At 49.1% G+C, this 26,428-nt stretch overlaps 1 protein-coding gene across 1 annotated transcript in view; it reads right to left on the reverse strand.

Moving 5' to 3' along the window:
• Positions 1 to 1,670: 1,670 nt before the first annotated feature.
• Positions 1,671 to 26,428, reverse strand: part of DPYSL5 (dihydropyrimidinase like 5) — a 47,538-nt gene continuing 22,780 nt past the window's right edge. Inside the window, exons 2-12 of the mRNA XM_059942984.1 lie at positions 24,115 to 24,273; positions 21,921 to 22,100; positions 21,039 to 21,107; positions 19,285 to 19,329; positions 17,381 to 17,456; positions 16,202 to 16,358; positions 11,776 to 11,917; positions 10,464 to 10,606; positions 8,157 to 8,364; positions 4,010 to 4,178; positions 1,671 to 1,976 (exon numbers count right to left, since the gene is read on the reverse strand). Coding sequence (XP_059798967.1) covers positions 1,891 to 1,976; positions 4,010 to 4,178; positions 8,157 to 8,364; positions 10,464 to 10,606; positions 11,776 to 11,917; positions 16,202 to 16,358; positions 17,381 to 17,456; positions 19,285 to 19,329; positions 21,039 to 21,107; positions 21,921 to 22,100; positions 24,115 to 24,273 — 1,434 coding nt within the window. The 3' untranslated portion in view covers positions 1,671 to 1,890. The remainder of the gene's footprint in view (positions 1,977 to 4,009; positions 4,179 to 8,156; positions 8,365 to 10,463; positions 10,607 to 11,775; positions 11,918 to 16,201; positions 16,359 to 17,380; positions 17,457 to 19,284; positions 19,330 to 21,038; positions 21,108 to 21,920; positions 22,101 to 24,114; positions 24,274 to 26,428) is intronic.

Here is a 26,428-nt window from a genome sequence, read left to right on the forward strand (position 1 = left end):
TCCTGGGTTAGTGTCTCAGTCCTCTCAGCCCCTGAGTGAGGAAGAGGAGCATGAGTGGAGAAGTGAGAATGTGGGGACAGCTCAAACCACGTGGCAGGCTGCCAACGAGTAACTGGCTCCGGCTCAAACAGTGATACGCGTCAATTTGTTTACAAGAAAAATTTATCTACCTGTGCAAAACAAAGCAGAATGCCTACTGGGAGAGTAAGTCTTTTAGTTGGTTAAACTCTCAGGTGGGATCTGCAAGAGATGTCACTCCACTCCTCCTGTCCACAGCTAGGGTACACAGCCAAGCTCTTAAGGGCAGTCCTGGACATTTCCGGAGTCAGAAGACCTAAGCTTTCTGGGCCACAGCTGTGAAATGGGGAGAATAACACACACTTTGTTATCATGAGGAGCAATTGAGAGCTCATACATGAAAGGGCTTTGACAATGTGAAAAGCACTACAGAAATGTGCCGGGTATGACCACCGGCCCAAGAGTCCAGGAGCCGCGTGTCAGCCCGGGTGCTCAGACCAAGTGTGTAACATGATGTCACTCCCCGAGGGGGAACAAGGCTTACCAAGGGCAGCCTCTAGTGTTTCCATGGAAACCACCTGGAGCTTTGGAGGCAGGGAGGGCCCAACTGGGAGGAGATGGAGGCCACAGACAGGTTAGGGTGAGGTGCTGACCACAGGAGACTGCAGCCCCTGAGCAGCGCTGTGGGCTACAGCCAGGTCCTGCTGGCCTGGCCTCCCACCTGGCATCTAGCCAGGCTGCTCCCCCAAGTCCCACCCCCATCTCTCTTAGCAGGCATGAGGCCTCTCGCCAATCACACGGAGGAGCGGCGGGGCCTCTGTCCAGTTGGCGGAAGCCTACAGGCGGCTGGGTGTGTGTGTGGGGTCAGTGCTGGGAGTGACCAGGGCCAGAGATGGGAAAGGCCACCCTGCTCCCTGAAGGTCTGCAGGGCCAGCATCCCGGGCACCCTCTCAGGATGCAGGAAACTAGACCAAGAGGGGAGGGGAGGGACAGGAGGACTCCAGGAAGGGAGAAAAAGGGCCCTCGAGTCCAGTACCCCCCTCTCACCCCTGTCAGCGGTGCCCTAGGCTGTCTGGTTGGTGTCGATGCAGCATCTCCTAAGGTCCACATCTATTGCTGTTTCTATGCTATGCTAGTGACACGAAGCACCGTCATTTTTCACAGGATGCACAAACAAGTCAAACCAAACCACTGCGCAAACCAAACGTGCAAAACAAAATCATATACACGCGCCTGGCACCAGCCTCATGCCCGCCCGACCAGCCCTTCTGGGCCTGGGACTCCCGGGGGGTGGCAGAGAGGAAGCAGCTGGCAAAGGGCGCAGAGTGTCCCAGCCACAACCAAACAGGGGCGGGAGATGAGTGGGGAAAAACGGGATGTCCTGGGCATGGCTGGGATGCCAACACCGGTCTGACTTGGCGAAAGTGACCACTGGGCCGAAGGGGATGGGGGAGGGAGTCCTTTTCTTTTAAAACACATCTGCTAAAGTGCTCTGGACAGCTGGCGGGTCAGCCAGGGGCAGGGCACTAAGGTCGGGCTTTCCCAAGGCCAGCCCAGAGGCGGGTGTGAGAGGAGGGGCGGGGCCAGGCTCTATGCATTGGGCTCTGTGCATAGCATGGGCCCCCGGGAAGCCTGCCGAGGCCAAGGCAGGAAAGGACTGCAGCAGGAGGAACACATCTCAAAGTGCCTGTTAGGGTCGGCTCGAAGCACAGTGAATCACGTGTCAGATATGGGGAGGGCTCCCCGTGTCCCGGGGCCCCCTCAGGTGGTGCGCTGCCCAGCCCGGCCTCTCCCGCCCCCTGCAGCTGTGGCCGGAGGGCGTGTGGGCTGGTGGCAGTGGTGCATCTTCACTTGGGGGGCTGGTCAGTGCCTTTACCAAATGCCACTTGACCTGCCTCCGGGGGGAGCGAGGATCCGAGCTGAGGCTCGCTTTGGAACATGGTCATCGATCTGAGAACCTGCAAGGAAGGAAGCAGAGGGTGAGCTCCCCTGGGTAATAAAACCAGGTCCTCCGTGCTTAGGATCTAATTTAATCCTCAATCCAACTCCATCCCATTTTACAGGTGGGGAAACTGAGGCTCAGGGAAGTTAACTTGGCTAATGTCACACAGTGTATAAGTGGTAGAACCTGGACTTGAACCCAGGTCTTCCTGGCTCAGAGCCTCCAAGATTAACTGCCTTGCTACGCCACCTTCACTGCTGTCAGCCCTGGGGGTATGGTCTCTCGCCAAGCACACGGACCAGGGAGCTGCCTGTTAGCAAGTGGGCCTTTGCACATATGCCTCAGTGAGCAAGAGAGCGAGAAGGAAGGGTGTGCCACTGCTTTGGAAAATCAAAGAACAACACCCCAAAGGCCCCCACGTCTTGAAGTCCCGAGACTTAGAAAAGAAGGTCTGGGGACTTCCCTGGCAGTGCAGTGGTTAAGACTCCATGCTTCCACTGCAGGGGGTATGGGTTCGATCCCTGGTCGGGGAAATAAGATTCCCGCATGCCCTGTGGTGCAGCCAAAAATAAATAAATAAATAAATAAATTGAAAAAAAGAAAAGAAGGTCTGTGCCCCAGGAGTGTGGTGGGACATTCTTCAGCCTGTCCCATTTAGAACAGACGAGGTTTGGGGCGGAGGGAAGGTGAGAGGCTGCCTGATATCTGCTGAACCTGAGAGCAGTTCCGCCCAGTCTTGGCTCTGCCTGAGACTTGGGTGGGAGCAGAAGCCAGGGGCCAGAGGGGGCTCGCAGCTCTGGGGGCTTTGCTGCTTCTCCCGGGACTGGCGGCTGCAGGAAGGGGCAGGTCCAGGCAGCCGTGGGGAGCTCCACCTCCTGGACTGGCGAGGCCGGGGCTCCCACTGACACTCCGCCCCGCAGACCCCTTTCTGACTCCCTGCACTCGGTCCCGTCGCTGGTGGGAGTAGCAGTGGCCCTCAGGCTGGGGGAGAAGTTATCTCCGTAATGAGACTGGCTCTGAGACGATGGGGAGGGCGGTGGAGAGGACCCCTCTCCACAGGTGGTCAGCTCCTCACTCAGGAGCCACCTGAGCTGCTGCCAGCACACGGCTGGGCACAGAGGAAGCTCAGCGGGCAGCCGTGGCCCTCAGCTCCCCTCTGGTTTAGCTCTTGGCCTCTCATCTTAAGACAGTTTGTGGCTGCGTCTCACCTCCCCCAGGATCTTGCTCCTCTCACCTGCCGGCCCCAGCACGGCTCTTGCAGAGCGGAGGCTCGGTCTGCGCCAGGGCTAGTCGTGAAGGCCGTTCAGTGAGACCCGGCCCCTGCCCCTTTCAAGTAGGGGTCATGGTTTCCGGCAAAGCTGCTTGCAGGACCGAGGCATCTTACAGTCTCTGCCTGCTCTCCAGTGAGGCTCGCCGTTTATGCCGCAATGACCTCTACCTTTAACTATGGCCAAGCACCTGGGACACACGCCGTCGACGATAAAGTCTCTAAGCATAGACACACCCCATATATTCTATATTGTATTACATACAGTACAATTCCTGGCAGAAAAGAAGGTGGCAGACGAGCAAACCTGAGGCTAAGATGACGGAGGAAAGGGTATAAGGGAAATACCACGACTTTCAGCGAGGCGGGTGAGGAGCGGGGTGGGAAACGGGGGTGCAGACCCATGTAGCAGAGTTAATGCTTCTGCGCTCAGATCGTCTCTGGGGCATCCCTATGTGCAGGGCTCTCAAGATATCTCAAGGGATGAAACTATTTGAACTTAGAAACCATGGGGAAAGGCCCAAAAGGGCCATGGCCTGTTAGAGTGGCTGGTGCCCAGGGACTGGGAGAGCCCTCCTTCCCCGCCCGCCAATATTTGTGTGTCTATAAAATGGGGCCCAGCAGTCATCACCGGGCAGGGGATCGGGGAGGGAGGGAGAAGATGGAGAGGAAAGCAGCATAAACCCCTCTGCCGGGGTGGGGATCCTAGTCCCTCTGCCCTCCTCCAGTCCCCTCACTCTGGTGGAGATGCAGGTGCCAGGCCAAGTGGCCCTTGCTCTTACCAGAGAGGCTGAAGCTGGATTCATGAAGGTCCCTCATGCCTCCGTGCCGGGTAACAGGCCGGGTAGGAGTGTCTGCGAGTGGCGTTCCCATCTCTTTTTTCCCAGGATGCACAACAACAGCTACATCCCCCAGGTAGGGAGTGCGGTCCACTCCCTTCACCTTTAAGGTCTAGTGAAGGTGGAGAGCAGAAAAAGGGAAAAGATGATGCCATCAGAGCACAGACACCATCAACCATCAGGGCCAAGCCACCACCACCACCAGAGCCTCCTTGATGGCTGATAAGACTTTGGACGCTGCCACTCTTCTTAGGACCCAAATTACTGCATGTGACAAAGCCTTCCTACATCTTGAACCCAGGGGTAGAGAATCCGCTTGTACCTCCTAAATAGTGCATATGTGTGTGAGTGTTTGCATGCATGCGCATAGAGATATCCACTGACGCCCCTTGACATTGGTGGAATGTTTTCCAAGGTAGCGGGTAGACTTCTGAGGTATTCAGCTTTACAGAGCATCCCTCACACGGAGCAATGTCACCCCCTCACTTGCCAGGCTCTCAAGAGGCCAGGCCTTTTATTGTGATGTGACAACTTTGTGGGAATAGAGGTTAAGTACAGCTGATTTGGAGATTAGAATCCCCCAGCAGCAATAGTAGTTAATTTTGTACTCACAAAGGCAATAGAGTTAAGAGCCTATATTCTACAACCAGACTGCCTAGGTTCCACTCCTAGCTCTGTTACTTGTAAGCTGTGTGACCTTGTGCAAGTTATGTTACCTCTCTGTGCGTGTTTTCTTATTTATAAGAATACAGAGTTGTTATGAGATCAAATGAAATAGAACACGTAAAGCTCTGGCACATGGTGAGTGACATGTAAGTACCAGCAGCTGTTATTATTGCAGGGGTGGTTTCGGGGCTTAACCATATTACAAAGTTCTGCTGCGAGAGGAAGTGTGTTGGAGCATGTGCATAAGGTCTGAAGGGGCAGCATAAATAATCTACACCCCAGGCACTCTTCAGGGACATAACCTCAATCTCCTTGCTGCACAATGCTTGCTGAAACCCTTGTTGAGAGAAAGAACAGATAAGGGTGATTTCTGGAAGGCTCTTCAGCTTACATATTCCTTTGTATTCTCCAACAGATCTGTAGTTGAGCTCAGTCCTCAGAATGTCAAAACTGGTCTGAAGTGTTTTAGCCTTTACCAGGCTGCACTTTGGGGTTCCAGGGGTGAAGGGTGGGAGTACAGACCTGGTGAATCCTGGTTGAGTGACCTTGGCAGGACCCGGCTCCCGGCAGCCCCTTGCTTTGGCTTTATACACTGGTCCCAACCCCAGAGCTGCTTTCTTTCCTGAGGACCCTGCTCTGTAGGGACTGCTTATTTATAATTTTGGGGAAATGAAGTTTTTTGCGTACCTGCATTCTGTTACATAAGGGCTATACCAGAGAATAGGGAATAGAATTGGCTTTTTCTTGAGGACCTTATGTTGTCATTATAATAAGTGCTTTGGATAAAGGGCCTCTGAGTTGAATTTATATCAGTCCTAGAAGCTGAGCTCTTCCACTATGTCTGGCCCTAAGAGCGGTCTGCTGTGAATTGGTATCTGTCTGACATTTTTGTGAGGTTGGTTTTTATTTATTTATTTATTTTTATTATTTTTGGCTGCGTTGGGTCTTCGTTGCTGCACGTGGGCTTTTCTAGTTGCCGCGAGCAGGGGCTACTCTTCGTTGCGGTGCGCGGGCTTCTCATGGCGGTGGCTTCTCTTGTTTCGGAGCACGGGCTTCAGTAGTTGTGGCACGCGGGCTCAGTAGTTGTGGCTCGTGGGCTCTAGAGCACAGGCTCAGTAGTTGTGGCGCACGGGCTTAGCTGTTCCGCGGCATGTGGGATCTTCCTGGACCAGGGATCGAACCCGTGTCCCCTGCATTGGCAGGCGGATTCCTAACCACTGCGCTACCAGGGAAGTCCCAGGTTGGTTTTTAGAAGGGCTTCAAACACTTTCTCTGCCCTCTTTTGATCCTATTTCCTGACTAAAACATCTCTTTTTGGGAAAGCCACAGAACTGTTTAAAGATTTTTTTTTTTTCAAATGAGATATAATTCACATACCATAAAATTCACCATTTAAAAGAGTACATTTCAGGGGTGTTTAGTGTAATTCACAAGTTTGTGCCACCAACACTGTGTAATTCCAAAATATTTTCATCACCCCCAAAAGAATCTCCATCCCCGTGAGCAGTCACTCCCATTCTCCCCTCTGGCCAGCCCTAAGCAACCACTAATCTATTTTCTGTCTATGGATTTGCTTCTTCTGAACATTTCATACGAATGGAATCATATAATATGTGGTCTTTTGTGACTGGATTCTTTCACTTAGCATGATGTTTTTAAGGGTCATGCATATTGTATGTAGCATATATTAGCACTCCATTCCCTTTTATGGCTGAATAGTATTCCATTGTATGGATACACCACATTTTGTTTATTCAGTAGTTGATGGACGTTTACGTTGTTCCCACTTTTTGGCCTTTATGAATAATGCTGCTATGACATTCATGTACAAGATTTTGTGTAGACATATATTTTCATTTTTCTTGACTACGTATATACCCGAGAGTGGAATTGCTGAGTTACTTTGGCAACTCTATATCTAACATTTTGGGAAATGCCAAACTGTTTTCCAAAGTGGCTGCACCATTTTACATTCATTTGACGATGAATGAGGGTTCCAATTTCTCCATATCCTCACTGACACTTGTTATTTTCCGTTCTCTTATTTTAAATCATTGCCACCCTTGGTCAGGTAGTCTTGTGTGTGAATGTGTCTCTCTTACAGCTCTTTGTGGCACATCCCCCAGAGGTGGGGCTGAGGTCTTCTGCCATTGTCCACATCTGGGAAGCATATTGGAGATGGGACCATTCACCTACCCGAGAGATCCTGAGTTCGCTTTTGAATTGAATACTGGGATACCTAAAGTCATGCTTTTTTTTTTAGGTAATCCAAGTCTGCTCCCTGATAGAAGACCTGCATTTGGGCTGGGGCTCCCAGGCCCTTGGTCATGATATTTCTTTTTTTTTTTTTTTTTTTTTTGGCAGAGTGACATTTATTTGCCAGGTTCAGCAGGTACACAGCCCACCGACCTTCATACACCAGAGCAGACCCACAGGCATGCAGGGAGAAGGGCAGGACTACCCCCAAGTGCCAAGCGAGGGCCAGGACCAGTGCGGCTGCCTGCCCAGGCTGTAGTGGGGTCTGACAAAGGGCACCTGCCAGGAGTTCATGATATTTCTAAGAACACCCACCCTTTCTAGACAGAATCTGGAAATAGCTAGGCAGGAGCATTTTGAACCATAATAATATTGCTTTATGCCAGAGGAAGGGAAGGGGAAACCTCATGATGCTTTCACCCATCAGTTTTGTCAGATTTGTTCTTTTCTGATGATTTGGGTTCTCCACCCAGAGGCCAGGGCTGCAGTTGGTTCCCAGCACCCGGAGTTGTCAGGAAGGACAGGACAGCTCTCAAAGATAAGGCTGGACAGTCAATCCCCAAGCAACGAGGGAATAGCCAGCCTTCTTTTGGGTGAAACTCTACCCAGAGTTCAGTATCCCTGGGGATAAGGTGGAGCCCCAAGCTTCAGTGAACACCCAGGGTGTTTATGGAATCCGAGGACTGGATGAAACTCTCACGATAAGACCTCAGGCCACACCCCCATGGCCGTGAGCTAGACCTGGCTTGACCACTCCACTGGGGGGCCCAGACTCAGCAAAGCCCACCCAGCCTACTGCAGTCACAGGGCGGCTGTGGGGAGTTTGGGGAAAGAGCATCTCCAGGGCAAATATGATAACCCAGGCCAAGCCAGGAGTCCCCTGCCCCGAGGGACGACAAGAAGCCTGGATGCCAGGGATAGCTATGAGTACCTCATAGTGTCCCTGGGCTCCGAGGGAGCTGGGGACCCTTCCCAATAAATTTTACTTTGTTACAGGTGCTCCTTTTCTACTATTTTGATTGTTCCCAAAGTGACTATTCAGGCAATAAGATTTGGTGGAAAGACAGAGTGAGAACATCTTTGAGATTTAAAAGTCATATAAGATGCCGCCGCCAGGGGCCTTCAACCTCTTCCCACACGTCTTTTCCGCCCCCGCCCCTCACCTTACCTTTTCTCTCTGGACCAGCTTCTTGTAGACAGTGTCTGGGAAGGACCTCAAGGGGCAGAACTTGCCGGTGCCCTCAGCGCACATGAAGACGCCGTTCTCATACACGACCCGCCCCCGGCTGATGGTGACCAGTGGGACACCATGGCAGCGCATGTTCTCGTACAGGTTGAAGTCTCCTCCTTGCACCTGGGTGCTGGCTGAGATGGTCCTGGTGGGAAGGAAGTGGCGGGAGAGAACACTCTGAGAGGAGGTAAAGATGTCACAGCTCAACAGAAGGGAAGTTACTTAGCAGGAAGGGATGATGCTCAATGGGAAAAGGTGATGCTCAGTGCAAAGGGATGCTGCTCAGTGGGAAGGGAAGATGCTCAGTGGGAAGGGAAGACGCTCAGTGGGAAGGGAAGACGCTCAGTGGGGAGGGAAGACGCTCAGTGGGGAGGGAAGATGCTCAGTGGGGAGGGAAGATGCTCAGTGGGGAGGGAAGATGTTCAGTGGGAAGGGAAGATGCTCAGTGGGAAGGGAAGATGCTGCTCAGTGGGAAGGGAAGATGCTCAGTGGGAAGGGAAGATGCTCAGTGAGGAGGGAAGATGCTCAGTGAGGAGGGATGACCCCCCAAAGGCTAGGATGGACCGTGTCCCCCCAAATTCATATGTTGAAGTCCTAGCCCCCAGTACCTCAGAATGTGACTGTATTTGGAGATAGGGCCTTTAAAGAACAAATTAAAGTGAAATGAGGTCATATAGGTGGACCCTAATCCAATCAAATGGGTGTCCTGATAAGAAGAGGAAATTGAGACACCAGAAGTGCACACACAGAGGAAGTGCCATGTGAAGACAGAGGGAGAAGATGGCCATCTACAAACCAAGGAGAGAGGCCTCAGAATGAAATCAACTCTGCTGACACCTTGATCTTGGACTTCTAGCCTCCAGAACTGTGAGAAAATAAATTTCTACTGTTTAAGCCTCCCATCTGTGGTATTTTGTTATGGCAGCCCTAGCTGACTAATACACTGGGCTACACTCTAGGGGTCTTTCTGCCAATAGCAATCACTAACAGCCACACCTGCAACAGCAGCAGGGACCAGCCACAGGCTGGATGCAGAACCCGGCTTCTCAAGTGCCCTAATGGAGAAGCAGTGTGGGGATCCCAGCAGGGAGGTGCGTTTCTTTGCAATTCAACTTTTTATCTTCAAAAATCCCAGCACATTTTTGTCTATCTTGTTCACTGCTAGCTTCTGCACCTAGAAAAGTGCTCAGCAAATGGTGGCACTTTTCTATCTGTTGAGTGACTGAATGAAATTTAACATTAAAAAACAATTCCCACTACCCTGTTCAAATCTCTGAGTAAAGATGATGCCCTGGGGCTTCCCTGGTGATGCAGTGGTTGGGAATCCACCCTGCCAGTGCAGGGGACACGGGTTCGAACCCCGATCCGGGAAGATCCCACATGCCGCGGAGCAGCTAAGCCCGTGCACCACAACTACTGAGCCTGCACTCTAGAGCTCGCGAGCCACAATGACTGAGCCCCCGTGCCACAACTACTGAAGCCTGTGCACCTAGAGCCCATGCTTTGCAACAAGAGAAGCCACAGCAATGAGAAGCCAGCGCACCGCAAGGAAGAGTAGCCCCCGCTCGCCGGAACTAGAGAAAGCCTCCGTGCAGCAATGAAGACCCAACGCAGCCAAAAATAAATAAATTAAATAAATAAATTTAAAAAAAAAAGATGATGCTCATAACAGATGAGTTATCCTGTGGTTTGATAACTCCTGATGCACTTCATTTACCCACTCAACTTGTGTTCATTAATGCCATGGGTGTCAAGCGCTGTGTGCTCAAGGGGACCCACACCCTCAACGAGAGAAGCAGAGTGGGTGGAAGAGTCCGGAACTGAGTGTCAGGACGTCTATCTGGTTCAGCCAATTATTAGCTATGTCATGTGGGGAGTCCCTCTACTCTCTGCTCTTAGTTTCTTCAACAGTAAAATGGAAATAAGAACTTTAGGCTTAAGTGCTTCTTGGGGCTATGTGAAAAGCAAACGAGATAGTTGATGTGACCTAGCTCTGAAAAACTGTAAAGTGCTGTGCACATGGAGCTGCACTATAGCAGATCTTCAGACCTTCTTGTTCACTGTTGCATTCCTAGTGCTTGGACCATGGCAAGCCCTCAAGTATTTGTTGAATTGAACACACCTTAGGGTCATCTTGCTCTATGCTATAAGTAGTGCAAAGATGATATGCTTATGGAGTTCTGTAATATCAGGTCCTTAAAATCCCAAGTCCCTCTAGCCCTGGAGACTAGCAGCAGGTTTTACTTTGTAGCTTCTGGGTCCCACACCACCACGTCGGCATCGGCTCCAGGGATGATGCGGCCCTTGCGGGGATACAGGTTGAGAATCTTCGCTGCATTGGAACTGGTAACAGCCACAAAACGGTTCTCATCCATCTTTCCTCCAACCTGAAACATTGCAAAAGTGTTAGGTCAACCGAGGTCCTGTGTGTGTGCCTCAAACACCGGGTCACCCTTGACCCTCGCCTGAGGGCTTTTAGTTGGTTAGAACAATGGTGTTGAGAAGGACAATGTCACGGGCATCATTTCAGATGAGCCAACCTGCTAGGCTTGGTTCCATGTTACTCCTCTCTCCTTCTTGCAGCAACGGGGGCGGGTGGGCCCTTGTTCCAAAAGGTTGCTTTCCTCGTGCAAATCTACCTCCTGTTTGTAAAACCAGGTCTACTCGGTACTCACTCTGGATAAATCAGGAGCTTCCCTGCATCCACGAAGGGACATATATTCTCTGCTGGAAAGGCATCTTATCGTCCCACCCACGAAGGCACCGTGGACTCTTTTCAAAGGGGATTCTGGAGCTGCCTCATGGGTCTTCCCTGAGCTGGTTGTTTAGGCTTGAGGATTTCAAATCTCTTTGGGCTCATACTCTGTGCTGCATCTAATCTGTGATAGGTCAAGACCAAAACTACTTATTCTTCATGGGCAGAACAGGAGGTATTCAAATGAAGTCCCAGTCTCTATCTTTATTATTGGACAAAAGATATCAAGATCTCTAAAAAGGTTCATATCCCTTGGCCCAGAAATCCGCCTCTAGGAATCTGTCCTCAGGAAATAATTAGAAATGCTGATGTACACTCATGAACAAAGAGATTCTCTGCAGCATTATTTCTAAGAGCAAAAATTTGAAACAGCTGAAAGTTCCAAACATCATGGAAGGATTAATTGAAGTATGGTACTTCCTTTGGAGGGAATATTATTTAGCCATTAAAAATATGTTTTTAAAGAATTTTTACTGATATAGGAAGACACTCAAAATACACTGTTAAATGAAAAGAAGATGAACCCAGTAATTAAAATAATGTACAGTACATGCATAGAGCTGGAAAGAAATACACCAAAATATTAATAATTTCCCAGTATGGAATTATGGGGTTTTTTCCTAATACTTTTCCATATTTTCCAAATTTTTATGCTAGGTCTTATTACCTTTCAGATCAGAAAAAAAAAAAAGACCTTTTCTGTTTTCCTTTTGAGTGAAACAGGAGCTGTGGCTGACCCAGCCCTCCTAAGGGTGAAAATTCTTCTGAGGCCCAGAGTGGGGAGGGGTCCCGGGAACATACCACTCCTCTCTCCCAGATGACGCTCATGCGGTCCTGCACGCCGCTCACGCCGTGTGGGATCTTGGTGAAGTCCTCCTTGCCCATAGCTTTCTGCTTCGTGGTGAAAGGCCGGTGATCTGACGCCACAATGTTCAGAGTATCACTGGGTAGAGAGAAGGACATGACCAGTAAGGGGAGGGGAGGCCAGGGTCCCAGAGGGTGGGGACAGGGACAGCGAAAAACCTTCACTTGGAAACACGGCAAAGCTGGTTTCAATCTCGGCTCTGCCACTTCATAGCTGTATGACCTCTAGCGAGTTATCTGTGAGAACCTCAGTTTACACATCTGCAGAATGAGCATATGTGCCAACTGAGGCACAGAATGCCAGTGTCACGGGAGACACTGAGAGTCTTTGGATGTTAAGAGAACTAACGGGTGGAGAAAAATTGAACTTAAGAGTTTATCTAAGGGCTTCCCTGGTGGCACAGTGGTTAAGAATCTGCCTGCCAATGCAGGGGACATGGGTTCAAGCCCTGGTCTGGGAAGATCCCACATGCTGCGGGGCAACTAAGCCCATGCACCACAACTACTGAGCCTGTGTGCCACAACTACTGAGCCCGTGTGCCACAACTACTGAAGCCCGCACGCCTAGAGCCCGTGCTTCACAAGAGTAGCCACCACAATGAAGCCCGCACACCGCAACGAAGAGTAGCCCCCGCTCGCCGCAACTAGAGAAAGCCCGCACGCAACAATGAAGACCCAACGCAGCCAAAAATAAATAAATAAATAAATAAAATTTAAAAAAAGAGTTTAACTAAAGTGACAGGGTGGAGGTAGTTTTACTTCCATGGAACCATAGGCCGACTCCCTCTCATCTCCCCCCTCAACCCGCGCCAGGCCCTGCTGGCAATAAGCATGTGCTTGGTAAAACACTCAAGTTCCAATGTTAAGCTTTGCTTGGATGTGAGGGCTCTCCTGGCCCAGCAGGGAAGAGCAAGGACAAGACGGAAGAGAAGTCTGCCTTGATGAACTAGCAGCGACATGCCAGTGGTTCATTGCCGCTGCCATCGTGAACATGGTCCTCAGATGGTTGCTGAGGTTACGGTGGGTAAGGCACGGCCAGGCTCTCGAGGGGTTCGCGGGCCACTCAGGACTCGGGGCAGAGACTTACATTGGTGACAGTGCACATGGCATGCCACTCTGTGGCATGGGCTGGTAGCTCCCTGCGCCAAAGACGCTGCTCTGGGCCCTCTCAGAGACTGCGGGAGGGGCTCTTCCACAGAGCAGAGGGTTTATTCTAGGGTATCCTGGGGATCCCCACATCCCCCAGACCTGCAGAACCCACCAGAGATAAACAGAATCTTTAGGTTTTCACTTTCTCCTCAGGGATCCTCCAGACACCCAGGTAGGGCTCAGATCAGAAGATGCCCATCAGAGTCATGGGTTGAGGGTCTGGGACCCCAGGACCCGATGCTTTAACTGACGAGTCTTACTGAGCACCCACTTTTCTAAAAAGGCCCCTACACAAGTAAGTGCTCACTAGGCAAGAGTGAATGGGGGGGGGCACATTCCAGAAGGGCTTTTGGGGTCCCCTGATGCTGCCCTGAATCTGGGAGGTATGACAGACCCATCCCTACTCTTTAAAGTTTAAAACACCACTCCCTTTTGTTAAGTACTTTAAAAATATATATGTTCAAATGAAAACATTTCTGATCCCTTTGAGAAGTCAGATTTTAAATAAAGGACAAATCCTTATATCTATAGATTGTACTTATTACCCTGGTATATTCGAAGAAACCACATCCTAAAGTAGATAATTATGAAGCAGCTCATATTTTCTTATAGAAATATGATAATTGGTGTCTGGGTTTTCTATCTAGTATTTTGCATAACACCAATTATCACCAATAATGTCATAGAAGCAAAATTATAGTAATCATAAATTCCTAAAAATGTAAAAACTATGCTCCAAATTCTATAAAACTGCACGCGTTTACAATATGCACTGATTAAAAAAGGGATTCAGGGACTTCCCTGGTGGCACAGTGGTTAAGACTCTGCGCTTCCAATGCAGGGGGCCTGGGTTCGATCCCTGATCCGGGAACTAGATCCCACATGTCGCAACTAAGAGTTCGTGTGCTGTAACTAAGGAGCCAGTGAGTCGCAACTAAGGAGCCCATGAGCTGCAACAAAGGAGCCCGCCTACTGCAACTAAGACCCGATGCAACCAAATAAATAAATAATAAATAAATAAATATTAAAAAATGGGATTCAAACTATTCTCATAATAGTTCACATGAAATTATAATTCTATTTAAATGAATAGAATTTAGTTAAATAATTTAAATAAATTTGACAAAATAGGCTAGATATAAAAACTTAAATTATTCGATTAATAATACTTTTCTTGACCTGCCTATTTAAATTTGTGTGGGTTTGGGCACTGTAATTTGGGTGGGTTGGGGGTTTTACTACCTTTTTGTTCTTCCAGGAAATTTGCTTGGGGCAAGCAGAGGTATTTCAAAAGATTCTTTGACCTTGGAACTGAGCCCAAATTCTTATAGTGGGTTCTTGATACTTGTTTGTTTTTGTTGTGTTGATAATGATGAAAAGGAGGCTGGTTTTTCCCAACAACAAGCATTTTTAAAAGAAAGAGCTGATCTGGCATTTCTCCCTTTCCTCTCTCAAATTGGTTAAATTCGTCAGAGCTGCCACTGCAGAATCACAGCAAAACTATGGGACAGTCTTTAATTACTGCCACTGTGCCACAGCATATCCTGCCCCTCCAGGGCCCACCTTCACCCCGGGACCCTACTGCCTGCACTCCAGTTGTATTTGGAAAGCCCCACACTGCTCTTTCGGTTGTTAATGTAGCAAGATGTGGAGTGGAAATTTTCCAGTTGTTAGCCAACCAGGACTGAAAACTAAGGACATGGATGAAATAAAAGCCCCATTATCTAACGACAGCCACCTCCAACTGGGGCTGGTCACTTCCCTCAACACCCCCCCACCATCACCCTAACAGAGGTATACCACCACCCCCAGGTCTTGTAAAAGCAGAAGACAGGGAGGGCGACTGAGGTGTTGGCAGAATGGTGAGTCCTGCAGTCTCTCCCTTCTTCCTCTTTTCATGGGTTGAATGGTGCTTTCCTCTCCCCCAGCTAGTCTCCTCAAGAGGGGACATTTCAAGAGGTTCACCTGTGGAGAACAGAGGTGACAGCAGCGGGCACCTGCCTAGGTGGTGGACGGGTGGGCCTGCCTGAGCCTCTGGGTGAGGAGAGCCAGGGGTGGGGGCCAGCCTGCCCTCCCACCGTAGGGAGTGGCAAAGCTGTGTGAGCTTGCTCTGGGCCCAGATACTGTAGAAGGTGGCCAGGCTTAAGCCGCTTGGCCAGATTCTTGTTCACAGGGAATTGCTAGTTCTGGAAGCCGGGAAGGTACGGGAAGAAGAGGTCAAGCTGGACTCCATCTCCTGTGTCAGAGGATTGCGTGAGGGTGGCTCAAGAGAGCCTGTATCTGGGCACATGCCCCATACAAGGAGGGCCCCAAAGGCCAGTCACTTTCAGCCAGAGAAGCAGCAACGATTAGTGCAGGAGTACAGATCATGCTTGGGTGTGGAGTGGAATTCCCCACCCCTTTAATCCTAACCCCTACTAATTCTCTGAGCTGGGGGTGGGGAGGGGAAGAGACTGACTTTTAAACTGAACTGGAGTTCAATAACCAAAAGAGAAGAAAAAGCAATGGCCTTTACCATTATCAAAATGTCATTAGAGGCAAGAAGGAATTTGAAGCAAAACGAAACAAAATCTTTCCATGTTTGTGTCCCACCAAATTCAGACTATTCATTAAAGCATTTTATTTAGACCTGGATTGAATGGGGAAAAGCAGTGTTAGAAAAAGAGGAGCTGGGGAAAGGGAGGTCTGGAGGAAGATGTTAAGGGGAAAGAGGGAGAAGGTGCAGAAGAAAACAGGGAAGAGGAAAGAAAGGAGGGAGAAACACACAGAAGGAGGGAGGTACATACAATGAGAGAAAACCACATGGGACATAATGAGAAGAGGGAGAGGTGAAGAAAAAAAAGAGATAGAAAGATGCACAAATTTTCTAGGATAAGTCAGAGACCACATCCTATAGTTCCCCAGTGGTCTCCAGTGTAAGGTATCAATGTCCTCTGAAATTCTGAATAGCCGCTGTTCACAGTTTTATATATGCTCTTTACTCGTCACCTCAGAAGCTCTCATCCAAATAAAGTGGTCATAGGAGCTCCATGGATGGCAATTATCTGATGGGCTTTGGAGAAGCTAACAAAAGCAACATCATCCTCTGGACACAACGAAATCAAACTTAGGTCAGGTTTGGGGCCTCTACGATATCACCTTAAAGACCTACAAATTCCCGGAATGGCGCGCATTGTGAGATAACGCCGTGCGTGGTCCTGCTGAAACACCTTACTTGGCCAGCAGGCTCATGAGGTAGGTTGACGTGTTGGTGTCCAGTCTCAGGGGAGGCACTGTGACGTAGGCGGCTGCGTGGGACCAGTCCTGGTGGTAGTAGTGTAAGCCCGTCAGTGTGGCATGCGCAGTGGTGGTCTCGGCCAGCACGACCTTCCCTGAAAGAAGAGGGTTCAAACCATCACCAGGAGGCCAGTGAACCTGGGAGATCACTGGTCTGAGCCTCTCATGGGGCAGGTGAAGGAGCTGAAGTCAGAAAGGAAGGGACTTGCCCGAGCTCAGCTGGGCATTTGAGAGCACAGCTGGGGTCAAGGTCAGACTGCTCCCTGGCCCCGTGCTGACTCCAGGCAAGAAGAGAAGGGCGAGGGCGCTGAGGCGGGGCAGCACTGATCTGTTTTCTGAGCAGGCGGCTGCTGGGAGCAGCTTCAGGAGAATACTGGGGGTGGCATCCGTAGCAGGGGATGGAGGGCAGGGAGACGGAGGTGGGAGGCTGGAACAACAGCGCAGGAGAGACAGCGAAGGGGGTCCCGCTAAAGGAGAAGCAAGAGGCAGGATTTGGAGGGCAGTGTGGTGCGAAGGCTGAAAGCCCTTGCTCCTGATTTATATCCTCAGGTTTGTGACCGTGACCTGTTTCTCCTGTTACTGGGCCCTCACTGGCACCCCGAGCCGGTCTGGGAGTACAAGCACGTACCAAGCCTTCAGGGGCTGCCAGGTGCTCCGACACACAGGTGCCCTGGGGCTGGTACACTGGGTTCTTGACAGGGACGCTGGGCCCTCACAGTGTCGTTTCTCCAGGGACTTCCCAGGCATTTCCCCCCTGAAATGTCCGTTGGAACTGGTCCAGGATTTCATGTTGGTTACCAAGGCAACCACTAGCAAAACCCACGAGACTCAAAAAAATACCAGTTAGTGAGTTGATTGAAAACTTGGAAAATTTTACCAGACCCAGGAGAGGTGACGGACACTTCTGTAAAGCTGTTATGCAAACAAATGTGCAGAGGAAAACACTGGTGCTAATGGACTGAACCCAGGCCAGTGCAGGGTGCTTGTGAGGAAGACAGCCAGAGAGAAAAGGGAAAGGCAGGCTCAGGGCCTGGCCCCAGGAGCCGGGCTGGGAAGTGCATGGAGCTGCTGGGCCCCACCACACACGGGCGCTGCTCAGCCCAGCCTACGGACTCACCTTGCATCTTAGCAGCTGCAATAACGTCACCGGCCGAGATGCTGGACACGTTGACCAGGTAGATGGGACAGTGAGTCTAAGGACGGGAAACACGGTGGGAAGGAGAGAGCATCAACCCCATAACCTAACAAGGCCAAGGTGACCGGACCAGCCCAGTCCTGGCCCCAGCGCCGCCCCCTGCATCGCTTAGCACTCCCCTCAGGGTGGCGGTCTTCTGCTGGGAATGCAGGGCTGGCGGCTGCAGGCTGGGGAACCCCACGAAACAAGGAGGGGACAGGCAGCGCCCAGCACCAGAGCCCAGCAGGGCGACATCAGGGCAAGATGTCAAGTGCTGAACCTCACATTTTCTACCAGCCAACACCAAGACTATTTACAACTTGAAATGGGGGACTCTTAGTTTCCTATTCATGAACGTGATGACCTAGAGACAGTTGTGTATTATATCCCATATCTAAAATTATGATATCTGCCATCTGAGGGCTGCTTTATCAGTAGACAGAATGTACCCTGGAGAAGAAACAATACACAAGAGGTTCAGGGCTCACAGTCTACACCAGACAGGACCGGTCTTGCAAATGGACACCTGGATTATAATACTGATTAGCTTTTCCTCTATCAAGCTGTGTGACCACGGTCCATGGCTTCACTTCTCTGGGCATGTGTTTGAACTAAGAAAACGAGGAGCTGCCCTTTTGTTATTCAGATCTTTCCTAATTCTGGGGTAAGTTTCCATCAGGAAGTAATTGATAGCATAACTATTGTTATGACAGTAAAACAATGTTCATGTACAGCTCCTGGACTTTTAAAGGGCTAAAGGGAAACTGTTTTCCCAAATGTTATTCTAATGCCTTCTTTGCCTATCAAATTAGGAGGATAGAGAATTTAGGGGCTGCCCTGACATTTGATGTGTTTGGCACAAGTTTCCTGACTAATTCTGAGACCAACTGGACCTCCAACCTCTGTGTTCCCCTGGTGTTCCTAACACCACATCCTCTGCTTACAGCCTTCGGGGTAGCCTAGGTCTTTCTGGAGGAGAAGTTCTCAAGTGTTAGCGCCCATTAGGATCATTAGCGGGCTTGTTAAAACACAGATTGCTGGGCGTCACCCCCAGTTTCTGATTCAGTGGGTCTGAACAGGCCTGAGCATTTGCATTTCTGAGTTCCTATTTCTAACAAATGATGTTGATGCAGCTGGTCCAGAGACCACACTTAGAAAACTAGAGTTCAGATTATCTGAGCAAATAGAACACTTAATGATGGTTTAGGAGGAGAAAGGATCTTGGTACAGTGTTCTACTGTTTTTAAAGTGCTTTTCCTTCCACGACTCCTTTGATCCTCACAACCATCCTGCGAGGAGTGGGTGATATTATCATTCCAATTTTAGATAATAAAATAGTCTCTCGGAGTGGTTGATTGACTTGCGTGTGACTGGAAGCTTGTCTTTGGTCAAGGTCCTAAGGTGTGTGCTCATTCCCACCACCACACTGCATCAGCGCCCCCTTACCCTGAACCATACCAAGGAAAAATCATGAATGGCCCAGAGGCAGAGGTTCGAATCATAGTTCTCTAAGCAAACGTCTCTCTGCTCCTCTACTAGGAACAGATTCCAGCTGCCATGAGGCTCTGTGGTCCCCACCTTGCCCTGCCTCTGCTGGGAGGCATTTCCATTTGAGCAATGAACCAGGTCTCAGCAAGCTCAGCAGGGCAGAACGGGGAGCCGGTGGCAGGGAGGACTCCTGCCAGATCTGTGGGAATAGCAACGTTCATTCAGCAAACGGTGTTCATTTGCGGTCCTGTGAGCCAGGCATGGGGCTGGCACCCAGAGCAGAATGGGACTCTACTATACAGGCTGGGTTCTGACTGCAGAGTTGAGAATGGGCTGAGGGTGAGCTGGGGTCTACTTACTCTGTTTGCAATGGTGATAACTCGGTGAGTGGCTTCTGCTTCCAGCTGTTAGAAACAGAGGACAGGAAGAAAACAAGCTTCACCATCTCCCCAAGCAAGCTTACATCTCCCTGACACCCCACCTCGTACGCAGGAAGTGCTGGAATGTCTGACTCACAGCTGGAGTGACAAACAGCACCCACAGGGGCTGGCTCGGGGGGAAACCCTGGGCAGGGCCACCAAGCTCCAACCACCTCTGCTCACACTGAGAGAACCCCGGGACTTAGGGTTCTAGGCACGTCTTTGCTGGATGCTACTCAGGGCTTAATTAAAAGACAACAAAACAAGAGCAAACGAAAACCTGCGGTCACATCTCTCCCTGGTTTCTGGTGCATTCTCTCCACAGCCATCTCAGAACTGTAGCAAAGGAGCAATACTGATTGATTTCAAGCTGGAGATTAGGCTAGATCGGGATTTCTGAACCTCGGCACTAGGGGCATCTTGGGTGAGATAACTCTCTGTGGTAGGAGCTGAATGGACATTGCAGGTTCTTTGGCAGCATTCTTCACCTCTACCTAGTAGATGCCAGTAACATCCTCCCCCCAGGTTGGGATAACCCAAAATATCTCTGGACATTGCCAAATGTCCCTGGGGAGCAAAACCTCCTTAGATGCTCCCCTTTAATCAGTAGATGATGAAGGTGGTATTCTTGCTATTACTGCCACTACAGTCAGCACAGCGCTCTTCCCCTCATAGAACTCCACAAAGTCCAGTCCTGTGTGCATCCCCCCACCCCTCTGCTCACAGGCACTCTCAGTGCCTTGTTGAAGCTGGTGTGTCTTTCTCTATCAACTCTGAGGTGCCCAAACAGGAGCTACATTCAAGGGCTCTGGCAGACAGAGACAAACCCATGGCAGGAGTAAGGTGGGACCCCCGTCCACATCAGGCTGACCCACTATAGGCTGACTTGGTTCCTGTCTGATGGCAGAACTATCACAACCTGTCTCCAGCTCCTCGTCCCTCAGGGCCTCCCCATCAGTCCCTCATGGACATCCAACCACCACTCTGCATTTAAGGCTTTGAAGAAATGGAAAATAGCTCTCCCCTCACCACTGGTAAGGCATGTCCGAACAGGGTCATAGGGCAAGAACACATTATTTATCTAATGTGATCCTCCAGAGCTGAATCCTTCAGCAAGGGGGACCTGGGGGCATTTGTGTCGACACTCTGCAAAACTGTGCAAGGATAAAACCAGAGGGCAGAGGGAGAGCATGGCTTAGTCACCATCTCAGCAATGAACAGGAAAAGGGGGAAAGAGCACAGACACGCATGTGCCTATCGTTTCTGGTGGGAAGGGTCCAAAGTCTTCCACAGATGCTCAAAGGGATCTCAGCCCCAAAATGCCAATTCACTGGCTTGGCTTACAGTCTGGAATTTCTTCTAACATCTAAAGGCCCTTTCAGTCTGTCTTTTCTCTCCCGATTCAATTTTGGCCAAAGCAACCCCTGGCATGTTCACATGGCCTCCCTCAGACCCTTGAAATCAGCTCCCAATGAGGTGGGTCTGTTTCCCCAAAGTTGTCTTCCCCAAGGAAGCTCAAGGCCAGGTTGGCTGTAGCATGGAGGAAGCTGTTTCCTGGGAAGCTTCCAGATGGGAATTTCACACATGAAGAAAGCAATACCATACGACTCGTATTTACTGATGACTCTTCTATCCTAAAGGTTCTGTGAATCTATAGGAAAGATGATGACAGAGAACACGGATGTCTTCCTCACCTCCTCTGGACGGCTGATCTCAATTCCTTCTGGGCCTGTGATACCCAAATCTAGCGCCTCCTTTGCACCCTGAATAAGAGCAAAAGAAAGAAACTTGAGAGAATCATAGAGATACAAAAAATACTGAACCCAAGGGACAGTAAAATATGCTCAGCACAGCCCATTCCAATAGGTTTGCTGCTTTTCTCACTTCTGTAATACTCATCTTATAAAGAGGGCAGGATTAGTACAGGAGATCCCCTGAGTCTCACTTCATGATTGAAAATATCTTTTCCTCTTAAAAATACAGTTCAGTCACCAGCCAACAGGCCTGGGACACTAAAGACAAACACTGTTTATTGATCTGCAAATCAGAATTTCCTCACTGGAAATCTAGTTAAATCTCCAGCTTCCACAGATGCCTAGATTAACCTTTACCCCAAGTATCCTACTTAAGACCCAGTAGTACAAAGGGGCTTGTCTATCTTGGTACCAGTGAGAAGATCTCTATAATACCTCAGGTCCGCTGAGGAGGTACAGGAAAGTGGAATGTTGACCCTTATTTATTCTGTATGCCACATCTCATTAAAACTATTTCTTAGAAGTGCTCCAAATTCCTTTGTGATAATGGAATGTAAGTTATCATATTTGAATGAAGACATCATCACCCAAGACTTAGAAACCCTTTTGGACTATACAGAGAGACTTGTTTTTTACAGACACTAGAAAAGTTTGGATTTTGGGACAAAGATCTGTCATCTGGGCTGTTAACATCTCACACTTTCTTTTATAATTTGTTTTATCTGAACCCTGTAGGGAGGGTCATGGGTGGTCAGGAATCCCCCCGAGAACTGTCTCCATTGGTGCTCCCCCAACTTCCCCCAATATTCTCTACTGCCTTGCCTCGGCCACGAGCTCCCCATTTTCAGCATGGACCCGGGCGATCGCCCCAATATCCTTGCAAGCGTGAAACACTTGGTACAGTTCGCTGTCCCGAAGCATATACAAGTCCTTGTAGGTCATGAACATCTGGAACGAGTTGACACCCTTCTCCCTCACCAGGGTCTCCATTTCTGCTTTCACCTGGAGAGCAGAATGCAAAGGCAATGCCACGTGAGTACAGAGAGCCAAGAGGCTGACTGGCAGACGCTGGCCCAGCGCGGAGGAGAGGTGGCTCTGTCGCCACATGACCACCCGCAACCTTGCAGTATCTCACTCTCCTCCCACTCCACAGGCTGCTGTGAGGTCACGTGAGCAAATGGATGCGGAAGTGTTTTGAAAATTGTCCAGCGTGACACAAATATAGAAACTAGATCTGGGCATGTTTCTCCTATCACATAAGCTTGTCCTGTGTTTCTGCCTCCAAATTAGCCTTATTGGTAAATGCACTAATGACTTTTACACCTGTGGCCAGTTCCCTCCGCCCCCCATAACAGAAGGGGTGTTACAGAGAAGGCATACTAATGCTAAAAATCCAGAGACCTGGGGAAAATCTAACTTAGGGACAAAGCCAAACATGAAGCAAAGTTATATGAATAAGGAGATTCATCCCAACATTATTTATACTAGGAAAAAAACGGAAGAAACATTGGTCCAACAATAGGAAAACAAATTGTGATTCATCTACTTGACAGAACATTAGGTGGCCATGGCATTGATGGTCATGAAGGCCATGAAGCCAGATGGAAAATGCTCACACTTAAGTGAAAGAGTTACTGTGTAAAAAGCAGGTATGAAAAAAGACCAGAAGGAAATAAGCTAAAATAGCAATAGTGATTGTGTTGGGGTGACTGAATTATGTGCTTCCTTTCTTTTCTATTTTTAAAATCTGTAATTAGAAAAAAAATTTTGGTTATTATAAAAAAGAATTAAAATTTCTAGATGCATGAAAATCCCCACAACCTTTGGGGACTTAGGGATAGCTGACTTGGCCTCAATGTTGCTGGGAATCTGAGCGGACCCTCTCAATTCCAGGCCACTGGAGGAGGGAAGGGAGAGAGGCCCAGGATAGGGGTCGCCCATCCAGGAGGGTGTCCGAAGTGGACAAAACTTCCATCTGAGATAAGGGATGGCTAACATTCAGTGTGGTCTGCACCTTTTACCCGGTACCAGGAGGGGGATCTTCATGTGTGAGGTTGGGGGGTTCCAAGGCCTTTCATAAGCACCAGTTTGGATATAATGGAAGAGACTGTGTAAGCCCCACGCTCAAGGCTTGTACCTGAGGGCAGAAGTACAGCCAGGTTTTTAGTCGCTGTCTCAGAAGGGACTCAGGCCCTTTAGATCAGGATCCACAGCTGGAGAACTTTGTAAAATTTCTTAATGCTTATTTATTTTTAAGATTCCAAGGCACCCACTCAAGTACTGGCACATGGTGACTAATGAGCACTTGATGAAAGAATGAATATCCAGGTTGCTTCGCTGGGGTAATAAGCAGTAAAACTCCAGAAGTGAAGCAAAATCTAAATGCCTGTATATCTGTATTCGGGAAGAACAAGGAAGAAGGAATCCGGGGAGCAGGGACTGGACTCTGGCCCTGGGGCCTGGGCAATGGGAGGCCAGGGAAGCCAGGGGCACAGAGGCTGAACTGAGAAAGGGCCCAGTGGGAGCCACACACCAGAAGCAAACTCAGGGTGCTCAGAGCAGGAGCTGGGGCCCAGCAGGAAAGAAGCACCCCAATCCATTCTCACCAGGCAGCCCTGAGCCAGGACGGGACCCTCCGTTCTGAGACCTCAGTGCCGTCACTCCAAGCACAAAATGACGTGACCCTCAGGGCTGACCCTTACTGAGCTTGCTACTCAGCAGCAACCCCTTAGGGGTTGCTACATAAGTGGCACCTTATGTAGAGCATCAGGACATGCTGAGCGCCCTGTGGTCAGAGCGCTGGAAAACTGGCTCTTTAAATTAAGCAAAACAGGCCTCCCCCTTTATAGAATCGTAAGTGTTTTTTCTTTTGGCATTTGGAGGAGTTAGGATGGTGGTGGGAGGGGTGTTCCACACCGCAGGACAGCATCAGCCCCCCCAGCTGGCTCCCACCAAATGGCCCCTCTGCCAAAAAGAGCACTGGTTCTTCTTTTGGGGTTCCACCCAGCGCTGTTACCTTGGGTGCCCACCAGGGGATCCCCACATGGAGGGCGTAGTCACAGCAGACCTTGGGGTCAGCCAGACCCCGGCACTTCTCGTAGGCATCCACAAGGGAGGTCTCCTTGTCAGGCAGGACATGGCCGATGATCATGGTGGTACCTCCAACTAGTGCTGCCTGAGGGAGACGGGAAAAGCAATCTCGTCACATCTCTACCCGCACCCAAGTTGCTGACGTGGGGACACTGTGTCCTCAGGTGGACATTCAGGACAACCACAGACCCTCCTGCACAAGAGGCTGGGAGGCCCAAGTGCAGCAATGTTTGGGAAGCTGTAAGGAGCCGTCAACACAGGAGCCAGTGTGTAATCTTCATCATTACTGTGAATCCAGCACACAAACCTGCTTCTTCCTCATCTTGGGTTGCAGCTCGGTGCTTGGGAAAAACCACTTAGTGTGTTACTAGTGCCTATATTTCCAAATGAGAAGATTCCCCCCAGACAATTTCTGACCAACTTGAATATATAGATGATGTAATCAAATGTCTACCACAATGTAATATAAGTCTGTTTATAATATTATTTTAGTTACACATATATATGTAAACCATAATGAATAAAATGTCAACTTGACTCTATTGTTTTGTTTTATTTGCTCACATTTCATGAAACAATTCTATTCAAAGTTCTTATAGGCATCTTCACATCAGGGTCTTTGTCTTCAGTTTTTCCAAGAACATTAACTTCATTTCCATCTGTCTTGTTTGAGATAGAGCATTTTAGGTCCCCGTACGACCTATCAGTGAAAAAATGATCCTATCCACAATCTCCAAGAGATACCACTTAAAAAGAAATCTTTTAAAGGTCTCATTTGCAATCACAAACAATGCGCCCAGGAATAATTACTCAATCTGTATTAAAGGTCTGCCCCCACGTACTTTTTTAAAAAACAGTTTGGTCAGGTGACCTCCATGAGCTTCCTAAACTAACACTGACCAAAGGCTATTCCAGGCTAATGGGTTGTTCTCCAAAAAGACTTTATTAAGATAAAAATTGAGACAGGCCCCATAATATGTGAAACTTTATGAGGGCTTTAATATAGGTGACTCTCTTTACCTGATGAATTAAAATTTGGACAAAACCTACTCTTTTATTTGGATCCTTTCTGTGACTGGAATCAGCTCCAAGTTTAAGTCCCTGCTATGCCACCTCCCAGCTGGATAACCTCAGCCTGGTTACTTGACCTCTGTGATGCAAGAGGTCAAGTATGTTTTTTCTCTTTTTTTCTTTTTGCTTTTAACATTTTTCATTTATTTATTTTTTAAATATTCTGTTACAGAGTCTTTACCTATACCATGGGACCGGCTTCCTTGCTGGAGAGCTGTGAAAGTCAAGAGAATCATCACTTTGTAAAGTTTTGTCCTAATATGTGTGTTTAATTATTCAGAGTTTAGTTGTTTATCTCTGTTTTCTGTATGGGAGGAAAACAGCACAACGAAACTGTCTTGATGATTTCATGCTTCTCTATCCAGTTAAATCATTGATCACGAATCAGAAATATTGCTGGAGAATAAGGGACTGAAAAAATAATTAGTTTAGTGGCCAAGCAACAATTACAATGAAAGCTCTTGCAACACTGATTTTCCATGCTGACCCTGGCTGGGCGGGTGAGACTAGTCCCCTTGTTGTCCTGGGAAACCCAGGGGCCTGACTTCTTGCATAGCTTAAAGCAACCAGCAGAGGGTGCTAGTTCTGCGGCTCACACGCAGGAATCGTGATGTGGGAGATGGAGAGAAGGGGAAGAGCAGCAGATTGTAGCTTTACTAGCTGGCTTCTATTTCTGATTTTGCTGGATTGTGCCAGAATGATTCACCCTCGTAGCAGGTGGTTGTACTCTATTTTGTCCTGAAATGCATTTCTTGCTTTTATGTGTGGACACGGGGGTGTCTGGTATATTGGGATGTTACACACCAAATTGTTTTACTTCTTCTGTGGTTCTAGATTGTTTTCCTTTGCACCCTCGTCTGTCTGTAGACTTGCATAGAAAAAAAAGGGGACATGGAGACAGCACAGTGGAATAAGACAGCCAAGACCGTTCTTAGCATCTGTGGGCTTCTGAGAGTAGAAAAGGAGGTCTACCTGCTGAGTCTCTAGTTATAAGTTACAGATCAAGCTAACAAACTGTTACACAGAGTATATTCTGTGCTCCTACTCTAACAGATATATGTTCATAATGACTCAGAAGGCCAGGCTTGAGTTCAGAATTCTCAGAATGCTTGCAGTTCTGAGCTATACTCTAGGGGATGTTGGCCTTCAGACTCTGTGTCTGCCTCTAG

Source organism: Balaenoptera ricei, chromosome 13 (genome assembly GCF_028023285.1).
Source record: "Balaenoptera ricei isolate mBalRic1 chromosome 13, mBalRic1.hap2, whole genome shotgun sequence".
NCBI lineage: Eukaryota > Metazoa > Chordata > Mammalia > Artiodactyla > Balaenopteridae > Balaenoptera > Balaenoptera ricei.